The sequence below is a fragment of the Pantherophis guttatus genome, chromosome 4 (genome assembly GCF_059756535.1).
Source record: "Pantherophis guttatus breed Tessera chromosome 4, ASM5975653v1, whole genome shotgun sequence".
Lineage (NCBI taxonomy): Eukaryota > Metazoa > Chordata > Lepidosauria > Squamata > Colubridae > Pantherophis > Pantherophis guttatus.
Genome location: NC_142066.1, coordinates 155,722,443 through 155,742,786, shown reverse-complemented (window position 1 = coordinate 155,742,786; position 20,344 = coordinate 155,722,443). Strand labels below are relative to the sequence as shown.

At 39.3% G+C, this 20,344-nt stretch overlaps 1 protein-coding gene across 3 annotated transcripts in view; it reads left to right on the top strand.

The window, feature by feature from the left end:
• OBSCN (obscurin, cytoskeletal calmodulin and titin-interacting RhoGEF) overlaps positions 1-20,344 on the top strand; it is a 258,005-nt gene that overhangs the window by 106,055 nt on the left and 131,606 nt on the right. For 2 of the 3 annotated variants that reach the window (XM_060684486.2, XM_060684487.2), the window contains exons 60-66: positions 718-984; positions 2,406-2,672; positions 10,196-10,462; positions 12,972-13,244; positions 14,633-14,899; positions 18,101-18,373; positions 19,668-19,940. In XM_060684486.2, coding sequence (XP_060540469.1) covers positions 718-984; positions 2,406-2,672; positions 10,196-10,462; positions 12,972-13,244; positions 14,633-14,899; positions 18,101-18,373; positions 19,668-19,940 — 1,887 coding nt within the window. The remainder of the gene's footprint in view (positions 1-717; positions 985-2,405; positions 2,673-10,195; positions 10,463-12,971; positions 13,245-14,632; positions 14,900-18,100; positions 18,374-19,667; positions 19,941-20,344) is intronic. The other variant, XM_087894267.1, reaches the window with a different exon arrangement.

The following is a 20,344-nucleotide window of genomic DNA, read 5'->3' as shown; positions in this document are numbered from 1 at the left end:
CAGTGGCCATTAACAGCAACCTAGAAATAAGGAGAAATTTTCTGACAGAACCATCAACCCATGGAACAGAAGTTGCCTTCGGAAGTTGTGGGAGCTTCATCACTGGAGGCTTTCAAGAAGAGACTGAACTACCCTCTGTCAGAAATGGTGTAGGGTCTCCTTCTTGGGCAGGGGGTTGAACTAGATGACCTACAAAGTCCTTTTCAACTCTTAATCTATTAGTTAGTAATTACAGTCCTTATACATACAGTCCTGTATATTGTATTGGTAGTCTTTAACTTACAACCATAATTAAGCCCAAAATTTCTGTTGTTAAGTGAGACATTTGTTAAGTGAGATTTGCCCCATTTTATGACCTGTCTTGGCACAGTTGTTAAATGAATCACTACAGTTATTCGGTTAGTAGCACATTTGTTAAATGAATCAGGCTTCCCGATTGACTTTGCTTGTCAGAAGGTTGCAAAAGGTGATCACATGACCCTGAGACTCTGCAACCATCATAAATAGGAGGCAGTTGTCTAGCATCTGAATTTTGATCATGTGACCTTAAGGGATGCTGCAATATGCAAAATGGTCATAAGTAACTTTTTTCTGAGCCGTTGTAACTTTGAATTGTCACTAAATGAATTATTGCAAGTTGAGGACTATCTATCTGTACATTGGAGATGACTTTTATGGTCTATATGTTCAACAGAAGTCCCTTTTCCCTCTCTGTAGCTGCACCGGTAACCTTCCTAAAAAAGCTGGAGAATGCAGAAGTAACCGAAAACAGCATGGCAACCTTCCGCTGTGAGCTTTCCAAACCTGGGATCCCAGTGGAGTGGAGAAAGGGATCATCCATGATCCAGCCCAGCCAGAAGTTTGAAGTCAAAACTGAAGGCAATGCCTACATTTTGATCATCCATGATGTGGTCCCAGAAGACTCAGGAGAATATATCTGCAGTGCAGCTGACAAGAAAACCACTGCCAAACTAAAAGTTAAAGGTGAGTGTAGCCATTGGAGAACTATTGAGTTAAATAATAGAATCATAGGGATGGAAGGGACCTTGGAGGTCTTCTAGTCTAACCCTCTGTCCAAGGCAGGAGTCCTGATATCCTCCTGGAAAAATGATTGCCCAATCTTGTCTTTGAAAACCTTCAGCAATGGAGCATCCACAACTTCTGGTGGCAAGCCATTCCACTGGTTAATTCTTCTCACTTGTCACTTCATTCTTCTTCACCTCATCTCCTGCCCCACTTATTGTAGATCCTATTTCTCTCTCTTCCTCCGTCCATTTCACCTTTGGAGATTTTATTCTGGTTTACTGTTTTACCATTTTGTTGAATGTTTCAGGATTTAAGATAGCGTACTGCTTGATGGTATTTTTTCAGCACGTTTATGTATATGGAAACTATACAGGTATTCCATGAATGACAACCATTCATTTAGCAATCTTTCAAAGTTACAATAAACCTGAAAAAAAGCGACTTAGGACCATTTTTCACACTTAAGACTGTTGCAGCATCCCCAGGGTCATGTGATCAAAATTCAGATGTTTGGCAACTGACGGTTGCAGTGTCCCACTGTCCCAGGCCATATAATCTCCATTTGTGGCTTCTGACAGGCAAAGTCAATGGCAGAAGCTTGATTTGCTTAACAACTGTGTGATTCACTGAACATCTGCAGTGATTTGCTTTATAACCAGGGTAAAAAGGTCATAAAATTGGCCCTGACTCACTTAACAACCACCTTGCTTAGCAACAGAAGTTCTAGCTCCAATTGTAGTTGAGGCCTATCAAGATGGTCGTCAGCATGAGGACTGATTGCAAGTCCCTTTTTTTTCAGTGCTGTTGTAACTTTGAACATTCACAAAATGAGTGATTGTAAGCAGAGGACTGCCCGTATAGGTAAAAAAGAAAAAAAACAATATTTTCTACTATTCTGCATTTGGGAAGAATTGGAGGTGCTCCATCACTGGAGGCTCTCAAGAAGAAATTGGACAGTCATTTGTCTGAAATGGTATGGGGTCTCCTGCTTAAGCAGGGGGTTGAACTAGATGACCTCCAAGGTACCTTCCCACTCTGTTATTTTATGATTCTATTCTCTAAAGCATCTGAGAGCAGGGCAAGAAATAATGGATGGAAATTAATCAAGGAGAGAAGCAACCTAGAACTAAGGAGAAATTTCCTGACAGTGAGGACAGTTAATCAGTGGAATGACTTGCCTCCAGAAGTTGTGGATGCTCCATTAATGGAGCTTTTAAACGGGAGATTGGACAATTATTTGAAATGATATACGGTCTCCTGCCTGAGGAGCGGGTCTGACTAGAAGGCCTCCAAGGTGCCTTCCCATTCTGTTATTCTGTATTGTGGTTGATGGGCTTTCACTCAACAAGGTCTCTTTTAGTGTCTGCCTGCTCTTTCAGCTCTGCCAGTGCTCTTCAAGCGAAGTCTGCAAAACAAGGAGGTTGAAGTAGGAAACACTGTGTCATTGTGTTGTGAGTTGTCCAAGCCGATGTCACCTGTGGTGTGGAGAAAAGGAAACAAGAAGCTTCAGTCGAGTGAGAAGTACGAGATCAGACAAGAAGGGAATTTTGCCGAGCTTCTCATTTATGATCTGGAAATTCAGGACGATGGCGACTATACCTGTGATTCAGGAGACCAGCAGACCACTGCCACAGTGAAGGTCAAAGGTAAGAAAAGCTGGGCGAGTTCCAGTGACATCTGTCTTCCATAGAAGAGAGTATTGTAGCTTGGGGTTGAACAATGGGGTCCTTGGTGCTCTCTCAGCTTGGTGGTTTTGTTGCAGACATCTCATGACCCAACTAAGTAATGTCATCAGTGATAGAAGGGAAGGGAGGGTTGCAGAATGGAAGGAGGAGGACTGCGGGACCCTTGGTGGTCTTTGAGCTTGATTGTTTTTTTGCAGACATTTCACAACCCAACTAGGTAACATCATCAGTGTAAGAAGGGAGTAAGGTTCTCACTTCTAGCACTGATAATGTTACCTAGTTTGGTCGTGAAATGTCTGCAAGAAAACCACCAAGCCCAAAGAGCACCAAGGACCCCAGTCCTCCTCCTCCTCCTCTTCTCTGCAAACCCCACTCCCTTCTAACACTGATGATGTTACTTAGTTGCATCATAAAATATCTGCAAGAAAATAACCAAGCTCAGAGAGCATCCAGGGTCCCACACTTCTATCCTCTTACTTTTCTGTCAGATATAAATGCCTTATTCTCCAATGTGTAAATAGTGTACAGACAGGGTATCAGGGGTTAACTTATTCTTCACTTCTTAATGTATTCATAATTCACCACTCCCACATATAGCTCCACCCATTGTATATATAAGGAGCTACCTACACCATTTCCCTTGCTTCTATCTGTGAATATTCAGTGAATATAGAATGCCTAATGTAAATAAAAGAATATATAGTTAAATCTTTAACTCTTGTTGATCTTATTGAGTCTGATCCTGAAAATATTGCAACAAACTGGTAGCAGAGGATGGTTAATTGACTCAATAAAAGGCTTTAAAATGTCTAAGAAAGATAGGCCCAACACCAGGGCCTACAGCAAAGAAATGGAAACGGAACAAGAAATAATCAACGAATCCACGAATGCAATTTCGAGAGAATCCGAAGAATACACCACTGAAGACGAAGAAATAATTGATGACCAGGAGGAAATCGAAATAGAAAATAACGAACTCAGGTCAGAGATATTAAAACTATTGAAAAGCCAGAAGAATGATGAAAGCCTCATCGCGGACCTCCAAGATATGCTAAAGAACAGCGGAGCAGCGAGAGAGAAAAACATCACCAATGAAAAACCCAAAGATCCAAAAATAGTGAGTAATATGACTGCGGAGAAAATCATTACAAAGAAGAAAAACGATGATCCCGCGCAAAAATTTGAATGGCGGCCATCTTGGTTTCAACCGGCCTCCAAGATGAACGAAGCAGAGCCAATCAGCAAGCTCAATTCAAAATTTCTGGCGCGAAAAATATTATCGGACAACGAAAACGAAAAGGAAGATTCAAACACCTCAGAAGAATCAGAACCAGAAAGCGAGGAAGATCCAACAAAACACCAAATAAAATCAGCGATGAAAACGCTCTTTGCTGCATTTGGACCAAAACTGAAAATTACTAAAAAGACACCAAAAAAGCGAACGAGCAAGCCGATGCCTCAAGACCTGCCCGCTCCCATCCTGACTACTAGAGCGCTGACGCCGGAACCCAGAGAGCCCTGCCGATACCGCCCCACGCCGCAGACCGAAGCAAGCACCAACGCTTTCAATAGAAGAGGAAGAACAGCCACCGTCGCCAGAACCCCCAAAGTCGAACCAGAGACCGACTCATCTGAAGAAGAGCAGAGCGAGCAAGCCGCAGTGAGGAGAACCTTCCACGACGACGCCGAAGAAGAAATGAGCATCGCGCATGCGCGAAACTACGCTGACGATCCGGGAAGACATGAACAGGAGAGAAGATCATGCAGACTCGTAGCGAGCATCCCCACGCCGTTTTGCAATTTTCTGCATTTACGAGACCACGGACTACCTCAGGTTGTAAGTAATGGACCCAATAATGTCGGAAATTTACCCAGTGACTTCCCAAAACTAAGGGTTGATGGCATTAATTTACAAGAATGGTATCAACAGCTCCAGGTTGTCTTTATGAAGGAAAACTTACTGTTTTTTATCACTAGTCCCCCAAAAAGACCTTGGACACTAAAAATAGATTGTTTACACCATAGAGCTTTTTTCTTAATAATATCTAGTGTGTCTCCTGCAATGTATCACAGCATTAAGCCAAATTTGACTGTTTCAGAAATTATTCAATGCATGTTTAATTTGTTTCACAGTGACAGTGTAGCCACCACCACAAGGATATCTAAAGACTTCTTTTCATCTAGGATAAAACCAGGGGTTTCCATAAGTGAACATTTAATATCTTTGAACAAAATAAGAGCTGAACTGCATTTGAGGGGGGAGGTGATTTCAGACCAAACAATGAAAAGTGTCATTATTAACTCACTTGACCCATCATGGGACAATTTTATGTCACATTTAGACACAATCAATCTAGGGTATTTATCCATAGAAAGCCTATCTAACAAATTGATAACAGAAGATAATTCTAGAAGAAATCGTTCTAACAATCACACAGAACATAAACCATATAGGAAAGTAGCTTTCCAAGAAAAATATAGTGGAACATTTAAATGTCATAATTGTGGGTCCAGGGAACACAATAGAAGAGATTGCCCAAAATTCTTAAAAGAAAGATATAGATCAGAATACAGAAACAAATACGATTATAGACAGCCTTCCATAGAAAGGCATAGATATAGGAGCCCACCAAATCACAGAGAGAATAGAGGGGGCAGAGACAATTCAAAGGATAGAAAGTCTGGTTCACTGAATGGATTAAATAAACAAGACAACACTAACACACAACAAAGTGAGAACAATAATTGGCTTATTGATTCTGGAGCAACTAATCACACCACTAATAACAAAAGTATATTGTCTTCATTTGCAGAAGATAAATTTGTAATTAAGGTAGCTAACCAAGAAAAGGTTCAAGTATTAGGTAGAGGAAATGTAACCTTGCCTGGTTTAGGAAAAATAGAGGGGGTATTACTAATACCTGAAATACCTCATAACATATTAAGTGCCATAAAACTAAGCAGAGATTCTGACATTAACATCGTCTTTTCAAAAGGAAAGGCAACTTTGGAAAAGAATAAAATAAATGTAGGCACTGTGGTGACTAAAGGAGGACTACCTTACCTAATAACGAAAGAAAAATGGTTACATAACATTGATTCAAATATGGAAGACTGTATTGAAATAGATGATGAGAATGTTAGCAACAGTGACAATGATGAATGTAAAATATCTCATGATCACACAGATGCACACAACGATAAGAAGCCAAAGATAGGTAAACCAATTCATGATGAGTGTGCTCACATATTGCATAGGAAGTTAGGACATGCCAGTTTTCCTGTAGTGCAAAAAATGACTGAACACGCAGAAGGTGTTAAAATAAAGAATTGTGAAAATTATCTGGAATGCTCAGTATGTAAATCTACAAAACTAAAAACTAGTCCCAGGCCAAGAAAATCTACCAGATCAACTAACAAAATTTTTGATTTAGTACACATGGACTTAGTTGGTCCATTAACTCCATCAATCACTTATAGGAAACGTTACTTCCTAACAATAGTGGACGATTATAGCCGCTATGGATTTGTTTACACATTAAAACACAAAGATGAAACATTTCAAAAATTTAAAGAATTTTACAAACGCATAGAAACACAACACAACATCAAAATAAAACAAATTATGACAGACAGAGGATGCGAATTCATGTCTAAAGAATTCTCACAATGGTTAAAAGACAAAGGAATGTTACATTACACATCTAGTCCATTTTCTCCGTTCCAAAACGGGATTGCAGAGAGAAAAAATTCCACATTACAAACCATGATTAGATGCACATTGGAAGATGCTGGCTTAAGCAAACAGTTCTGGTCAGAAGCCTTACATTATTCAAATTACACACAAAACAGAACATGGTCCAGCATTATAAATAAGACACCATATGAAGTGATGTATGATAGAAAACCAAAATTAGCACACATGCATATATTTGGAGTCACAGCAGACGTACACATACCTAAACAATTAAGAAGAAAGGGAGAAAATGTGTCCAGGAGACTCAGATTTATGGGATATGAGACTGGCACTAAAGGATACAGATTCATTGATAGTAACAACAAATTTATAGTCTCCAGAACAGCTGTGTTCCATGAACAAGCTAACTGGTCTAAATTACATCTTAATGAGATATTCCCAAATAAACATGAAGATACAAAATCTCATGAGAAAGGGACTATAGAAAAACAAAATATCAACAAATATAAAAACAAAACCAAAACTTGGACAAATAGCCAACTCAAAATAAAGACAGATACACTAACAAAAAAGGAAGCAAGATATTTGCATGATAACGATAGTAAACCCGAGAAAATCATTAGAAACACCAGAAATCAAATGCCAAATAAATACAAGGATTATGTAATGCACATGAATGGTGAACCAACAACACCCAATACATACGAGGAAGTGTTAAAACTTCCTCACGAAGAAAAAGAAAAATGGGAATTAGCAATGAAGAAAGAAATGGAAAGTTTACAAGGACTAAATGTATTTACACCTGCATCTGCACCTAAAGATAAGACAATTATTGGTACCAGATGGATATATAAAATTAAGAATTTAGAGGGAGGAAATACTCTATACAAAGCTAGATTGGTTGCACAGGGTTATGCACAGAAATATCCAGAGGACTATACTGACACGTATTCCCCCACTGTAAGAACAGAGAGTGTCAAAACAGCTCTAGTGGTAGCTTCAGCACTCAATCTAGATGTATTCCAATATGACATACAGACTGCGTACCTACACGCAAAATTAGATAAAGAAATATACGTGAGAGCACCTCATAGTCCATACACAAACAAAAATGAGACTTGGTTGTTAAACAAGAGTTTATACGGGCTAAAACAATCTGGTAAACGGTGGTATGATTGTTTAGTAAAAGTACTTAAGACCATGGACTTCAACGCTACCACTGCTGATAATTGTTTCTTTGTCAAGAGGGGTGATGATTACATTGAATTTGTATTGATTTATGTGGATGACATTTTATACATAGGAAAACATAAAGAAAGAAGAGAAACTTTTGTAACTAAACTAAATGAACATTTCTCATTGAAATCTTTAGGCAAGGTAAACAAATACCTTGGTGTCCAAATTAATAAGACAAAAAGGGGATTCAAACTTACCCAGAGAGATAAGATCATAGATCTTTTAAATAAATGCAACTTAAACAATGCCAAACCTTGTGATACCCCTATGCAAACTGACTTTCTAAGGAATTCTGATGAATCTTCTCCCGAGTTCAAGGACAATACATTCTATAGATCAATCATAGGTTCACTCCTTTACATATCTAATTGGACTAGACCGGACATCGCTTTACCACTCAATTTATTATCTAGGCATGTCAGCAAACCAACAATGTACCACTGGGAAGCTGTTAAAAGAATTTTAAGATATTTAAAAAGTACACTAGACTTTTGTTTAATGTTAGAACCTAATGATATTAAAGAACCAAAGCTTACGTGTTATGCAGATGCAGATTGGGCTGGAGACACCTCATGCAGAAAAAGCACATCCGGTTATGTATTCCTCTTAAATGACTGTCCAGTTTACTGGTACACTGGTAAACAAGAACTAGTAGCTACTTCAACAACAGAAGCGGAATATGTTTGTTTATCCAAGGCCGCAAATAATCTTGTATGGTTTAATGATTTAATTTCAGATGTCTGGAAAAAACCTGCTCTGCCTTTTGTTATGCATGAAGACAATAAAGCAGCCATTGAAATATCTAGATCTGATGCCATTGGACAAAGATCCAGACATATAGATATAAAATTTAAACATGTGAGACAATTATCTCAGGATGGATTTATTAAAGCAGTGCATTGCGACACTTCAGAACAATTAGCTGATATATTAACGAAGCCTTTACCTTCTAAACAGCATAAATACTTAACCTCAAAGTTGTATGTTTTGTATTGTCCTGAATCTGAATGTAACTGGTGTTGTATAACGAATCGGCATTTAGAGGGGGATTTGTCAGATATAAATGCCTTATTCTCCAATGTGTAAATAGTGTACAGACAGGGTATCAGGGGTTAACTTATTCTTCACTTCTTAATGTATTCATAATTCACCACTCCCACATATAGCTCCACCCATTGTATATATAAGGAGCTACCTACACCATTTCCCTTGCTTCTATCTGTGAATATTCAGTGAATATAGAATGCCTAATGTAAATAAAAGAATATATAGTTAAATCTTTAACTCTTGTTGATCTTATTGAGTCTGATCCTGAAAATATTGCAACATTTTCCTTGGGAGGGGCCATGTTTCATTTAGTGACTTCCTCCTTTATGTGTAGCTGCATTTGCTTTCTTGGAATAATTCTCTCCATTGTATGAATTAGCTGGGAATTATAGTTTACAGCCACAAATGGTACCAGGATTTTCATTGCTAAGCTTGGCAGTTGTTAAGTGAGTCACACCTATTCTATAATCTTTTTTGTCATGGCTGTTAGGTGAACCAATGAGGCTGTTAAGTAAATCAAGTAGTCATTAAGTGAATGTGACTTCTCCCATCGATTTTGCTTGTTGGAAGCCAGCTAGGAAGATCATAAATGGGGATCACGTGACCTTGGGATGCTGCAACCATTTTAAATACTTGCCTGTTGCCAAGCACACAAATTTGGTATGGATGTTGCAACTGTCATAAGTGCAGGAACCAGTCATTCATCACTCCTTTCAGTGTTGTTATAACTTTTATTAACTTTGGTGCTAAGCAGATGGTTGTAAACTGTAGACTGCACACAGGTACCTCAAGATTCAGAAACACTCTGCACAAATGGGGCTATCTGGTTGCTTCTGCTCTTTGCGATTGTGGTGACATTCAGACAACAACACATATATATATACTTGCCTTTTGGGTCCTGATCGGCGTAGACTTAAGGACCTCATGGCAGCATAACAGAACACAATTGATGTTGCTAGCTTCTGGGCAAGATCTATTTAATTTGTACATATTTTAATCTTGTATTTTATATTTTAAATTTTATGTTCATTTAGTGATAGTTCAACATTATTGAAAAAAATGACTTATGACCATTTTTCACACTTATAACTGTTGCAGCATTCACGTGATCAAAATTCAGACGCTTGGCAACTGACTCATACTTGTGATGATTGCAGTGTTCCATGGTCACATGACCCTCTTTTATGACTTTCTGACAAGTGAAATCAAAGGGGAAGCCAGATTCACTCGACAAACATGTTACTAACTTAACAACTGTGGTGATTCATTTAATAACTGTGGCAAAAAAGTCATAAAATGGGGCAAAACTCATATGTCTCACTTAGCAACAAAAATATGGGACTGAGTTGAGGTCATAAGTCGAGGACCACCTGTAGTATGCCTTTAGAGTTTTTTATGTCAGAAGCATCTCAAAATAAGGCATATATACCTGTAGAGGTATTGTTTAAATGTCTGAAAAGGGCATCAGAGGCATCATAACACTTGTGTCATTTCTCCCTGGTAGTGTTACCCGTCTTCTTTGAAGAAGGCTTGCAAAACATTGAGTCAGAAACCGGAGGGAAAGCTGTCCTGTGTGGCAAAATCTCAAGTCCCAACACTCCTGTCGAGTGGCGGAAAGGATCCCTCATTCTGCAGCCCAGTGCCAAGTACGAGATGAAGCAGAAAGGCCCCACGGTTGAGCTGATCATCTATGACTTGGAACCGGAGGACTGTGGATCGTATACATGCAGCACTGGGGATGAGCTGTCCACAGCCTCGGTATATATACCAGGTACGCTCCTAATTCTTACCTGTATTTTGTAAATGCTGCAGCCGGTTGATTTTATGTTGTCAAACTTGTCAACGGAGGGATAGTATCAAGATCTCTGGAAGTGTTAGGGCTGCTTTGTACTGCACTGGTTACACCACAGTTGGAATGTTGTGTCCTTTTGTGGTCACCAAATTACAAAAACAGATTGAGACTAGAAAGTGCAGAGAAGAGCAACAAAGATAATGATTTTTGTTTAGGGGAGTAAAGCACATGATGGATGGTTGCAGGAACTGTCTCACAAAGAGAATGACTAGGGGTGGCATGATAGCAATCTTCCAATATTTGAGTGGCCGCGAGAAAGAAGAGAGGGTCAACCTTTTCTCCAAAACATCTGAAGCCAGGATAAGGAGCAACAAATTGAAACTAATCAAGGAGAGATTCAGTTAAATTAGAACTAAAAAGAAATTTCCTGACAGTGAGAACAATTAATCAGTGGAATGGCTTGTCTCCAGAAGTTGTGGGTGCTCCAACACTTGCAGTTTTTTAAGATAAGATTGGACAGCCATTTTTCCAAAATGGAATAGAATCTCCTGCTCGAGCAGAGGGTTGGACTAGAAGACCTCTAAGGTCTCTTCCAACTCGGTTACTCTATAATTCTATTCTCCTAAGCATCTGAGGAAAGGATTAGAAGCAACGGGTAGAAGATTATCAAAGAGAGCTCCAGCCTAGAAATAAGGAGAAATTTCCTGTCAGGGATAGCAATTAATCAGTGGACCTCAAGACAGGCTATTCCATTGCTACATAGACCAGAGAATTCCTCTTTATTTTCAAGTTGTTTCCTTTTAAGGTTATTTCTATACATAAAAACGGAACTCATGCATCTGTTTTGTGCCTTTTCCTGTTATTAAATAAGGTTTGGAAGCAAATCAATCTTTCTAACATTGTCACCAGGGAGTTCAGTGGATCTGAAAAAATGAATGATCCTAAACAAAATATCTCTTTGGCGTGTAGGCCACCTTGTTGTATAGATGACTAATATGTAGGATGCTTACTGCAGTTTACTTCTGCAGTTCTGGTGTGAGATTGCTTTTAAAAAAAGATTAATGTATGATTTTGGATGATTTTGAAAAGTTAAGCAGCATGAGGCCTGATTAGCATTTGGGAGGGAGGGAAAGTGCAAAAAAAGAAGAAGGAAGAACATTCCATATTGTGGCTAAAAAAATTGCATCCATGGATGTGTGTATTTTATTTGTTCAGTGAATGACCAAATGGAAACTCTCATTATTTTATTGCAGTCCACTTTTGCTAAAAGTGTTTTAAGGAGCTGATGAGATGCTGTGGAAAATAAGGAAGGTGACCTTTATAGAGTTAGGCCAGATCTGTTAGGAAAGCAGCAAGGAGGAAAATATAGTTTCAGTCGAAAACAAAAACATGTTTGCAAAAGATTCACGTTGACACTCTCTCTAATTCACATGAATATAAGGGGAGACATGAAGCAGAGTCCCCAACTTTTCCGGGTTGGTGGCCCGGGGGAAAGGGGCAGGCACCTTTACTCATGCCTGCGCAAGCGCAGACAGGACCACAAGTCTGCTTGCGTGCAACGCAAATGGGACCGCCAGCTTGCAAGGACACTAGCGCCGCATGACGCTTGCAGCAATGCTCGCACCCACGTGAAGTTCATGGCAACACTAGCGCCCACACGACGCTCATGGCAGCATTAGCACAAGTGTGTGCGTGTGTGTGTGCGCGTGCACACATGCATGCACTGGCCAGCCACTCACACTGCCTGGTGGCCAAGGGGGAGGGGGGAACCAAGGTGGGGACACCTTTGGTAAAGCATAGCCAGATTTTTCAAGATCCTGTTGTTATAAATCAACATGAATAAAAGTAATTTTAGTCTTCTTGTCGAGTTGATTTCTTGGTTGAGTCTATTAGTTAGCTGAGAGCTGTATCTTGCCAGCTATGTGAAAAATCAGAATAGAAATAAAAAAGATAATTTCTGGGATATGCTGACAGGTAGTCCTCGACTTATAACCACAATTGATACCTTTGTTAAGCAAGGCAGTTGTTAAATGAGGTGCATCTGATTTGTGTTTTTTTTTTGCCATGATTGTTAGGTGAATCACACAGTCATTAAGTGAATCCAGCTTTTCCCATTGATTTTGCTTCTCAGAAGCCAACTGGGAAGATCACAAAGGGTAATCGCATGATGCTGGGACACTAGTTTACAAGCATCTGAATTTTAAACACGTGACTGTAGGGATCCTGCAATGGTCATAAGTGCGAGGACCAGTTGTAAGTCCCTTTTTTCAGTGCCATTATTACCTTTGGCCGCAAAACGAATGGGTGTAAGTCAAGGACTCCTGTACTCTTGTAGGTTTCAGTGCAAAGTTTGCACAGTTTTAATCTTGGGTGCTAATTTTGCAACATCTCTCCTGGCGAAACGATTCATGTTGTCAGATGAGTAGAAACACAAAGATGGTCCATTTTTACACCTCCGTTGCGTGCGTTCTCTTCCTCTGTTACACAGAAGAGGAAACACAGATAGTTTCTGGTTTAAAGAACACGGATATTTTTGCCGGGGAATCAGCTACTTTTACCTGCGAGCTCTCCCGATCCGGAACACAAAATGCACAGTGGTGGTTGGACGGCTCGCCTCTTCACAACAGCACTGCAAATGAAATCTCGGTGCAAGATGGGACCATTCACAAGCTGATCTTAAAAGACCTGGGTCTCAATGATTCAGGAACAGTGACCTTCCGAGTGGGTTCTCTGATATCCTCGGCTAAATTATTAATCAAAGGTATTTCAGGCTTTCCATGTCAGGCGACCACCATGCTACGCTTGTTCCTTGTGTCACTGGACCCCTAACCAATTCCTGCGAAACAGCTCCTGGAAGGAATGTATTAACCACTAGGCACCACTACCTTAAGCACAATCCTGCACCTTACTCACTGTCCTTGAAAGATATTTATTTATTCTTAAATTTATATGCTGCCTGTCTCGCTATTCTAAAGTGACCCTGGAAAACTTACAACAGCATATAATAGATTTAGGAGCATCTGGTGATTCCCTGTGTTGGATCTGCTGAATTGTCATAAATACTGGCGGCATAAAGGTTTAATAAATAAAATAAATACGTATCTGGTTTTAGGTGCTTTTGCAATCTTTTGTAGGGCAGCTGAAACAATTCCAACAAAATAGCTTTCAGTTCAATCTTGTTTGGTGGTTATCATCTGCAAATGAGCCAGTCACGAATAGGGTCGCTTGATACAAGATGGACAGCATACAAATTTAATTAATAATATTTAATAATTTAATTAATAATAAACTACAGCTACAGGCCAAGGTGATGCAAATGGGAGATTTTCAGAGATGTTTAAATATCCATCTGAGCACAGTAACTACTACAGGTGTAACTTTGTCTGTAGATAATCCTCAGTTTATAACCACAATTGTGACCAGAATTTCCATTGCTAAGAAAGGTGATTGTTGAGTGAATCCTGACCGATTTTATGACCGATTTATCATGGTTGTTAAGCGAATCATTGCAGTTAAATGAATCGTGTGGTTGCTAACTGAATCTTTCCCCATTGACCTTGCTTGTCAAAAGCTGACTGGGAAGGTCTCAAATGGTGATCATGTGACCCCAGCATGCTGCAACCATCATAAATACCAAGCACCTAAATTTTGATCACATGACTGCAATGCTGCAATGATCGTAAGTGTGAAAACCGGCCAAGTCACTTTTTTCAGTGCCGTTGTAACTTTGGATGATTGCTAAACAAATGATTGTAAGTTGAGGACTATGATTTTAGGAAAAAGGACTTAACCTGACCAACTTCCTCAATAGTTCAGCTTCCAGAATTCTCTGCAATCTCCAGGCTGGCTGAGGAATTCTGGGAGTTGCAGTCTACACCTCTGGAGAGTTTCTAAATTAGCAGTTTCTAAATTAGGCAAACCTGCTTTCAGTCATTCAGTCACCAATGATCTGCTGCCTCCTTAGCTAACCTACATGCTTTTATCATTTTCATCGCTGAGCCAAACAAGCATTAAAGCATCTTAGCAAACTAAAGAGTGCTTCTGATCCCTGCTTTCACACAACCCGCTGAGAGTCCTTCTTTAAAAGCAAAAAAGTTTCCATAAATATTCCCCCAAGCCTGCACTAACACCTGACCTATCGGTTGACAGATCCGACCATTGAGGTGGTCAGCCCCATGCAGGACCTAACTCTGGAAGAAGACGGGACCGCGGAATTCATCTGCCAGTATTCTCGGCCAGTGCAGGCCATCTGGAAGAAGGACGATCAACCTCTTCGAGAAGATGGCCAGCGAATTGTGGTTGAGCAGGACTGGAACGTGGCCAAATTGAAAATCAAGCCGACTTTCCCTTGTGACACGGGGATTTACTCTTGTGAAGCTGGAGGCACCAAAGTGGTGGCCATGCTTGACGTTCAAGGTGAGGTCAGCCACAATGGAAGAAGATGATCATGTGAACGCCGCAGCTGACACGAGGGCCAAACCAACTTCCTTTTGGTGACTAATACCAGAATAACAGAGTTGGAAGGGACCTTGAAGGTCTTCTAGCCCAACCCCCTGTCCAAGCAGGAGATCCTATACCATTTCAGACAAATGGTTGTCCAATCTCTTCTTAAAAGCCTCCAGTGTTGGAGCAACTTCTGGAGGCAAAGTCGTTTCACCGGTTAAGCGACTAGCTTTTGGAGATCAAAGAGCAAGGGGAAATTTGATCTTTACAAAGGGGTTCGCTTATAGCCGGTGTTGGGGAACAGGAAAACCTTGTAAGAACATAAACTTTCATGCAGGCTCTCTGAGCTTGGTTGTTTTCTTGCAGATGTTTCATGACCAATTTGATTACATCATCAGTGCTAGAAGGGAGGTCAGTTTGCAGAGAGGAGGACTGTGCGGTCCTTGATGCTCTTTGGGCTTGGTGGTTTCCTTGCAGACATTTCACGACCAAACTAGATAACATCATCAGTGCTAGAAGCTAGAACCTCACTCCCTTCTAACACTGATGCTGTTACCTAGTTGGATCGTGAAATGTCTGCAAGTAAACAATAAAGCTCTGAGAGCACCAAAGACCCCACAGTTCAAACCCAAGCCACAAATATTTTCTTCTATTGGTAAGCATTCATATTAAATTTTTAGGCTCTTACTTTTCACAGAGAAATTCAGATGATCAATGAGAATTTTGAGGTGACGCATGTTCTTAGCACATGTTAACATCAGCAATTCAGTTGTTTTATACACAGTAGGAGAACAGGAATCCTGGCCTACCTTACAGGGCTGTTGTAAGGATAACTCAGCAATGCATTTGAGCAGCCTAAAACATTTTGTAATTGCTCTGTGAAACTGCAAACTTAATGGTCATCTGCTGTTACTTGGAGCTGAAGCTTTTGAAAGGCATATTTTATGAAATATGCTTTATTATCTGGCTCGTCTACTGTTCTGAGATTATTTAATATTTTTAATGATTTTATTATTTGCATTATATTTTTTTAATGCTTGGCTGTCGGGTTCTTTTGAACTCTGTAAAAAAACATCTGCCCATTTTTAAATAAAGTCATTTTGAGTAAAGCTTTGTGATAATAAAAAAAAAGACCAAATTATGTCTTTTATTATGGACATTAAAAAAACATAACTGTACCACATGCTTACAGTTTCTGCACCAGCCAAGATCAAGTAAAGGTTAAGGAACCAAGTTAGAAACTGGGAGACTGTGAGTTTTAGTCCTCCTTTAGGGGAGGAACTGGGGAACTTTAGCCCAGGAGATGGTGAATTCTAGTCCTGCATTAGGCACACAAGATGGGTGGGTATCTTTGGACCAATCACCATTAAGCTTGAGTTCTAGTTCCACCTTACTTCACAGGGTTGTTGATGTGGGGAAAATAGGAGGAAGAAGGAGTATTACAATATGTTAACTGTTTTGAGTTGTTTATAAAAGAATAATGAAGGTGGGACATAAATAAATAAATGTTGTAGGCTTGAATTTCATTGGCATTATTCACAGTTCCTTACAGAAACATTTTCTATGGCATCTGAAAAACATACAGGCAGTCCTTGACCTACGAAATTTATGTGGTTAAGCGAGATATTTGTTAAATAAGTTTTTCTTCATTTGACAACCTTTCTTTTTAAAGTTGCTAAGCAAATCACTGCAGTTGTTAAATTAGTAACATAGTTATTAGATGCATCAGATTTCCCCATTGCCTTTGCTTGTCAGAAGATTGCAAAAGGGGAACCTGAGGACATTGCGACCGTCGTAAATATGAGTCAGTGGCCAAGTGCCTGAATTTTGATCATGAGACCATGGCTGCAATGGTTGTAAATGTGAAAAGAGGTCATAAGTCACTTTTTTCAGTGCCATTGTAACTTCGAACAGTCACTAAATGAATGATTGTAAGTCAAGGACTACCTGTAATTAAAGAGGAAATCACCATGGGTACCAAAGCAACATGTGCAGCCTGTTATCACTTCCTTGTGTCCCAGGCAAGACACCTGCAGAGTTCACCTTTATTTTAATTTATTATCACATACAATTTTGGGAAGTTTTTGGCATGATTTGAACCCTTCTCTTGCCCTTGTTGAAATCCAGCAGAGCCAAATCTTAGTGTGTAATTAATTCTTCCTTACAATATTACGATCCTAATTGGCGACTACTCCATAGAGAAGAAGGTTTAAAAAATTCACAGAGGTTGTAACCATGCAAGTAAATTTCCACTTTATTAAAAAAAATATATCATGTTTGATTCTCTCTGTAGAATCTCCTAAATCACAACTTATTCCTATAAAAACCCTTTCTCCTTTCCAAAACTTAACCTACTGGTATATCAAAATAAAAGTTGAATTTCAGCTAAAGATGTTGGTCACTTCATTTTTTGAATATAAAGCATTGCAAACGAATCAAGTTTGCAATCCGTCTAAGGTCTTATTATTGTTATATTTTATATATTGTATCAATATAATATCCAGTTATGTTATATATGTAATATATGTAATATTATACATTATATATATAATATGTATGTGTGTGTATATGTAACTCATACTTTTTATATATAATATATAAACTATATGCATAATTTATATTAAATGTATATAAATATATATTATACATATAATATATAATACTTATTCTTATTATTTCCAGCTAATTTAAATGCTATATAGGTAGTCCTCAATCTACAACTACAGTTGAGCCCAACATTTCTGTTGCTAAGTAAGGCTGTTTTTAAATGAGTCATGCCTCATTTTATCACCTTTTTTGCCATGGTTGTTAAGTGAATCACTGCAGTTGTTAGGTAATCACACTGCAGTTAAATGAATCTGGTTTCTTCCATTGACTCTGCTAATCGGAAGCTGTCTGAGAAAGTCACAAAGGGTGATCACATGAACCCAGGACATTGCAACTGTCATATCTATGAGTCAGCTGCCAAGCACCTGAATTTTGATCATGTGACCGTGGGAATGCTGCAACAGTCGTAAGTGTGAGAACCAGTCCTAAGTCAATTTTTCGGGCTGTTGTAACTTCAGATGGTCACTAAACAAACAGTTGCAAGGCGAGGACTGCCCATATGATGGGAAAGTCAGGGATTGAGGCCTTTTTTATTATTAATTCCATTATTATTTTTTGTCCTAACAGCCAAGAACACAGTCATCCAGGGCCTCGAGAACGTGGATGCGATGGAAGGAGGGGAAGCCCTCTTTGAGTGTTATCTTTCCAAACCAGAAATCTACAATTATAACTGGCTAATCGATGATGTACCGGCAAAAACATCTGAAAACGTGGAACTGGTTTATTTTGAAAATGGGCTTCGCCATCTTCTGCTTCTAAAGAACCTCAAAGTCCAAGACAGCTGCAGGGTGACCTTTCAAGCGAGCGATGTGGTCACGTCTGCTTTCTTGACCGTAAAAGGTGACAATCAAATATCTTGCTGCATGAGACAATCAGATACAGGTAGTCCTCAACTTACGGCCACAACTGGGCCCAAAATTCCTGTTGCTAAGCGAGATAGTTCTGTCACCTTTCTTGCCACATTTATTAAGGGAATCACTGCAGTTGTTAAATTAATAACACTGTTATTAAGTGAATCTGGTTTCCCCCATTGAGTTTGCTTGTCAGAAGGTCACAAAAGAGGATCCTGTGACTCCGGGACAGTGCAACCGTCATAAATATGAATCAGTTGCCAAGCATTCTGATCACATGACCATGGGGATGCTGCAATGGTTGTTAAATGTGAAAAATGGTCATAGAATAGAATAGAATTCTTTATTGGCCAAGTGTGATTGGACACAAAAGGAATTTGTTTTGGTGCATATGCTCTCGGAGTACATAAAAGAAAAGATACATTCGTTAAGAATCATAAGGTACAACACTTAATGATAGTCATAGGGAAACAGTCAATATAAATCTTAAGGATACCAGCAACAAGGTTACAGTCATACAGTCATAAGTGGGAGGAGATGGGTGATGGGAACGATGAGAAGATTAATAGCAGTGCAGACTTAGTGAATAGTTTGACAGTGTTGAGGGAATTATTTGTTTAGCAGAGTGATGGCGTTTGGGAAAAAACTGTTCTTGTGTCTTTATAATTCCCTTTTTCCAGTGCCATTGTAATTTCAAGTGGTCATTAAACGAACTCTTTAAGTGGAGGACTACTTTTCTATAGCTATCCATCTCAGTCAATAACTGTGGATAGCTTACAATTTAAAAAAAAGTCACAATTAAAATACTAAAAACATTTTAAGATAATAAAAAACAGCAGCAGTAACCACATTAAACATATATAGCAGCCACGATACTTTACCAGTTAGCAATACAGCCAGGAAATAGGATCCATTTTCATGTACAGGTAGTCTTCAACTTACGACCATAAGTGAGCCCAAAATTTATGTTGCTAAGTAAGACATGTTAATTGACTTTTACCCCATTTTTTGACCTTGGAACCCTACGACTGTCATAAATATGAGTTAGTTGCCAAGCATCTGAATTTGATCATGTGGATGCTACAATGGTCATAAGTTTGAAAAATGATCATAAGTCCCTTTTTCAGCACTGTTGTAACTTCGTATGGTCACTAAAAGAACTGTTGCAGGTTGAGGACTACCTGTATTTCTTGGATTTAAAAAAAAAATCCCCAAAATTTCCCAACTTCTCAATTTCTTCCTTGCTTTGAAAGGATTGATGGTGTCATTTCTGATTGTTTCAGGATGGAGACTGGAATTCTTGCAGCCGCTGAAGGATGTCACCGTCCGCGCTGGGGAACAAGCCGTCTTCAGCTGCGTGTTAAGTGAAGCAGTACCCATCTATGAGACTGCCTGGTATCTTAATGACGTAGACATCCAGCCAGATGAAAATTGGAGAACTGAAGTTGAAGAAAATACCTACAAACTCATCCTAAAGAAAGCTCAGCTTCTCCACTCTGGGGAGATAACCTTCGCTGCCAGAGATGCTATTGTGTCTGCAAAACTGACCATCATAGGTAAGTTGGAACAGGTAACTGTTTTCTTGCAACTTATGTACAGGATAGGACTGATGCAAATGATCACACTGAACACTGGGCCCTATCTATCAAAATTAAATTCAAGATAGATAAAAGTAAGGTTCTACAATTAGGTAAGAAAAACCAACTGTACAGGTGAAACTTGGGTTAATGCCAGTAACTGCGAAAGGGATCTTAGCATCCTAGTGGACAATCACTTAAACATGAGCCAGCAGTGTACTTCAGCAGCCAAGAAAGCCAATGAAATCCTAGGTTGCATTAATAGAGGAATACAATCAAGACCACGTGAAGTTCTAGTATGCCTTTACAAAGCCTTAGTAGGACCACACTTGGAATATTCCAAATGATTTTGGTCACCACAATATAAAGAACATGTTGAGACT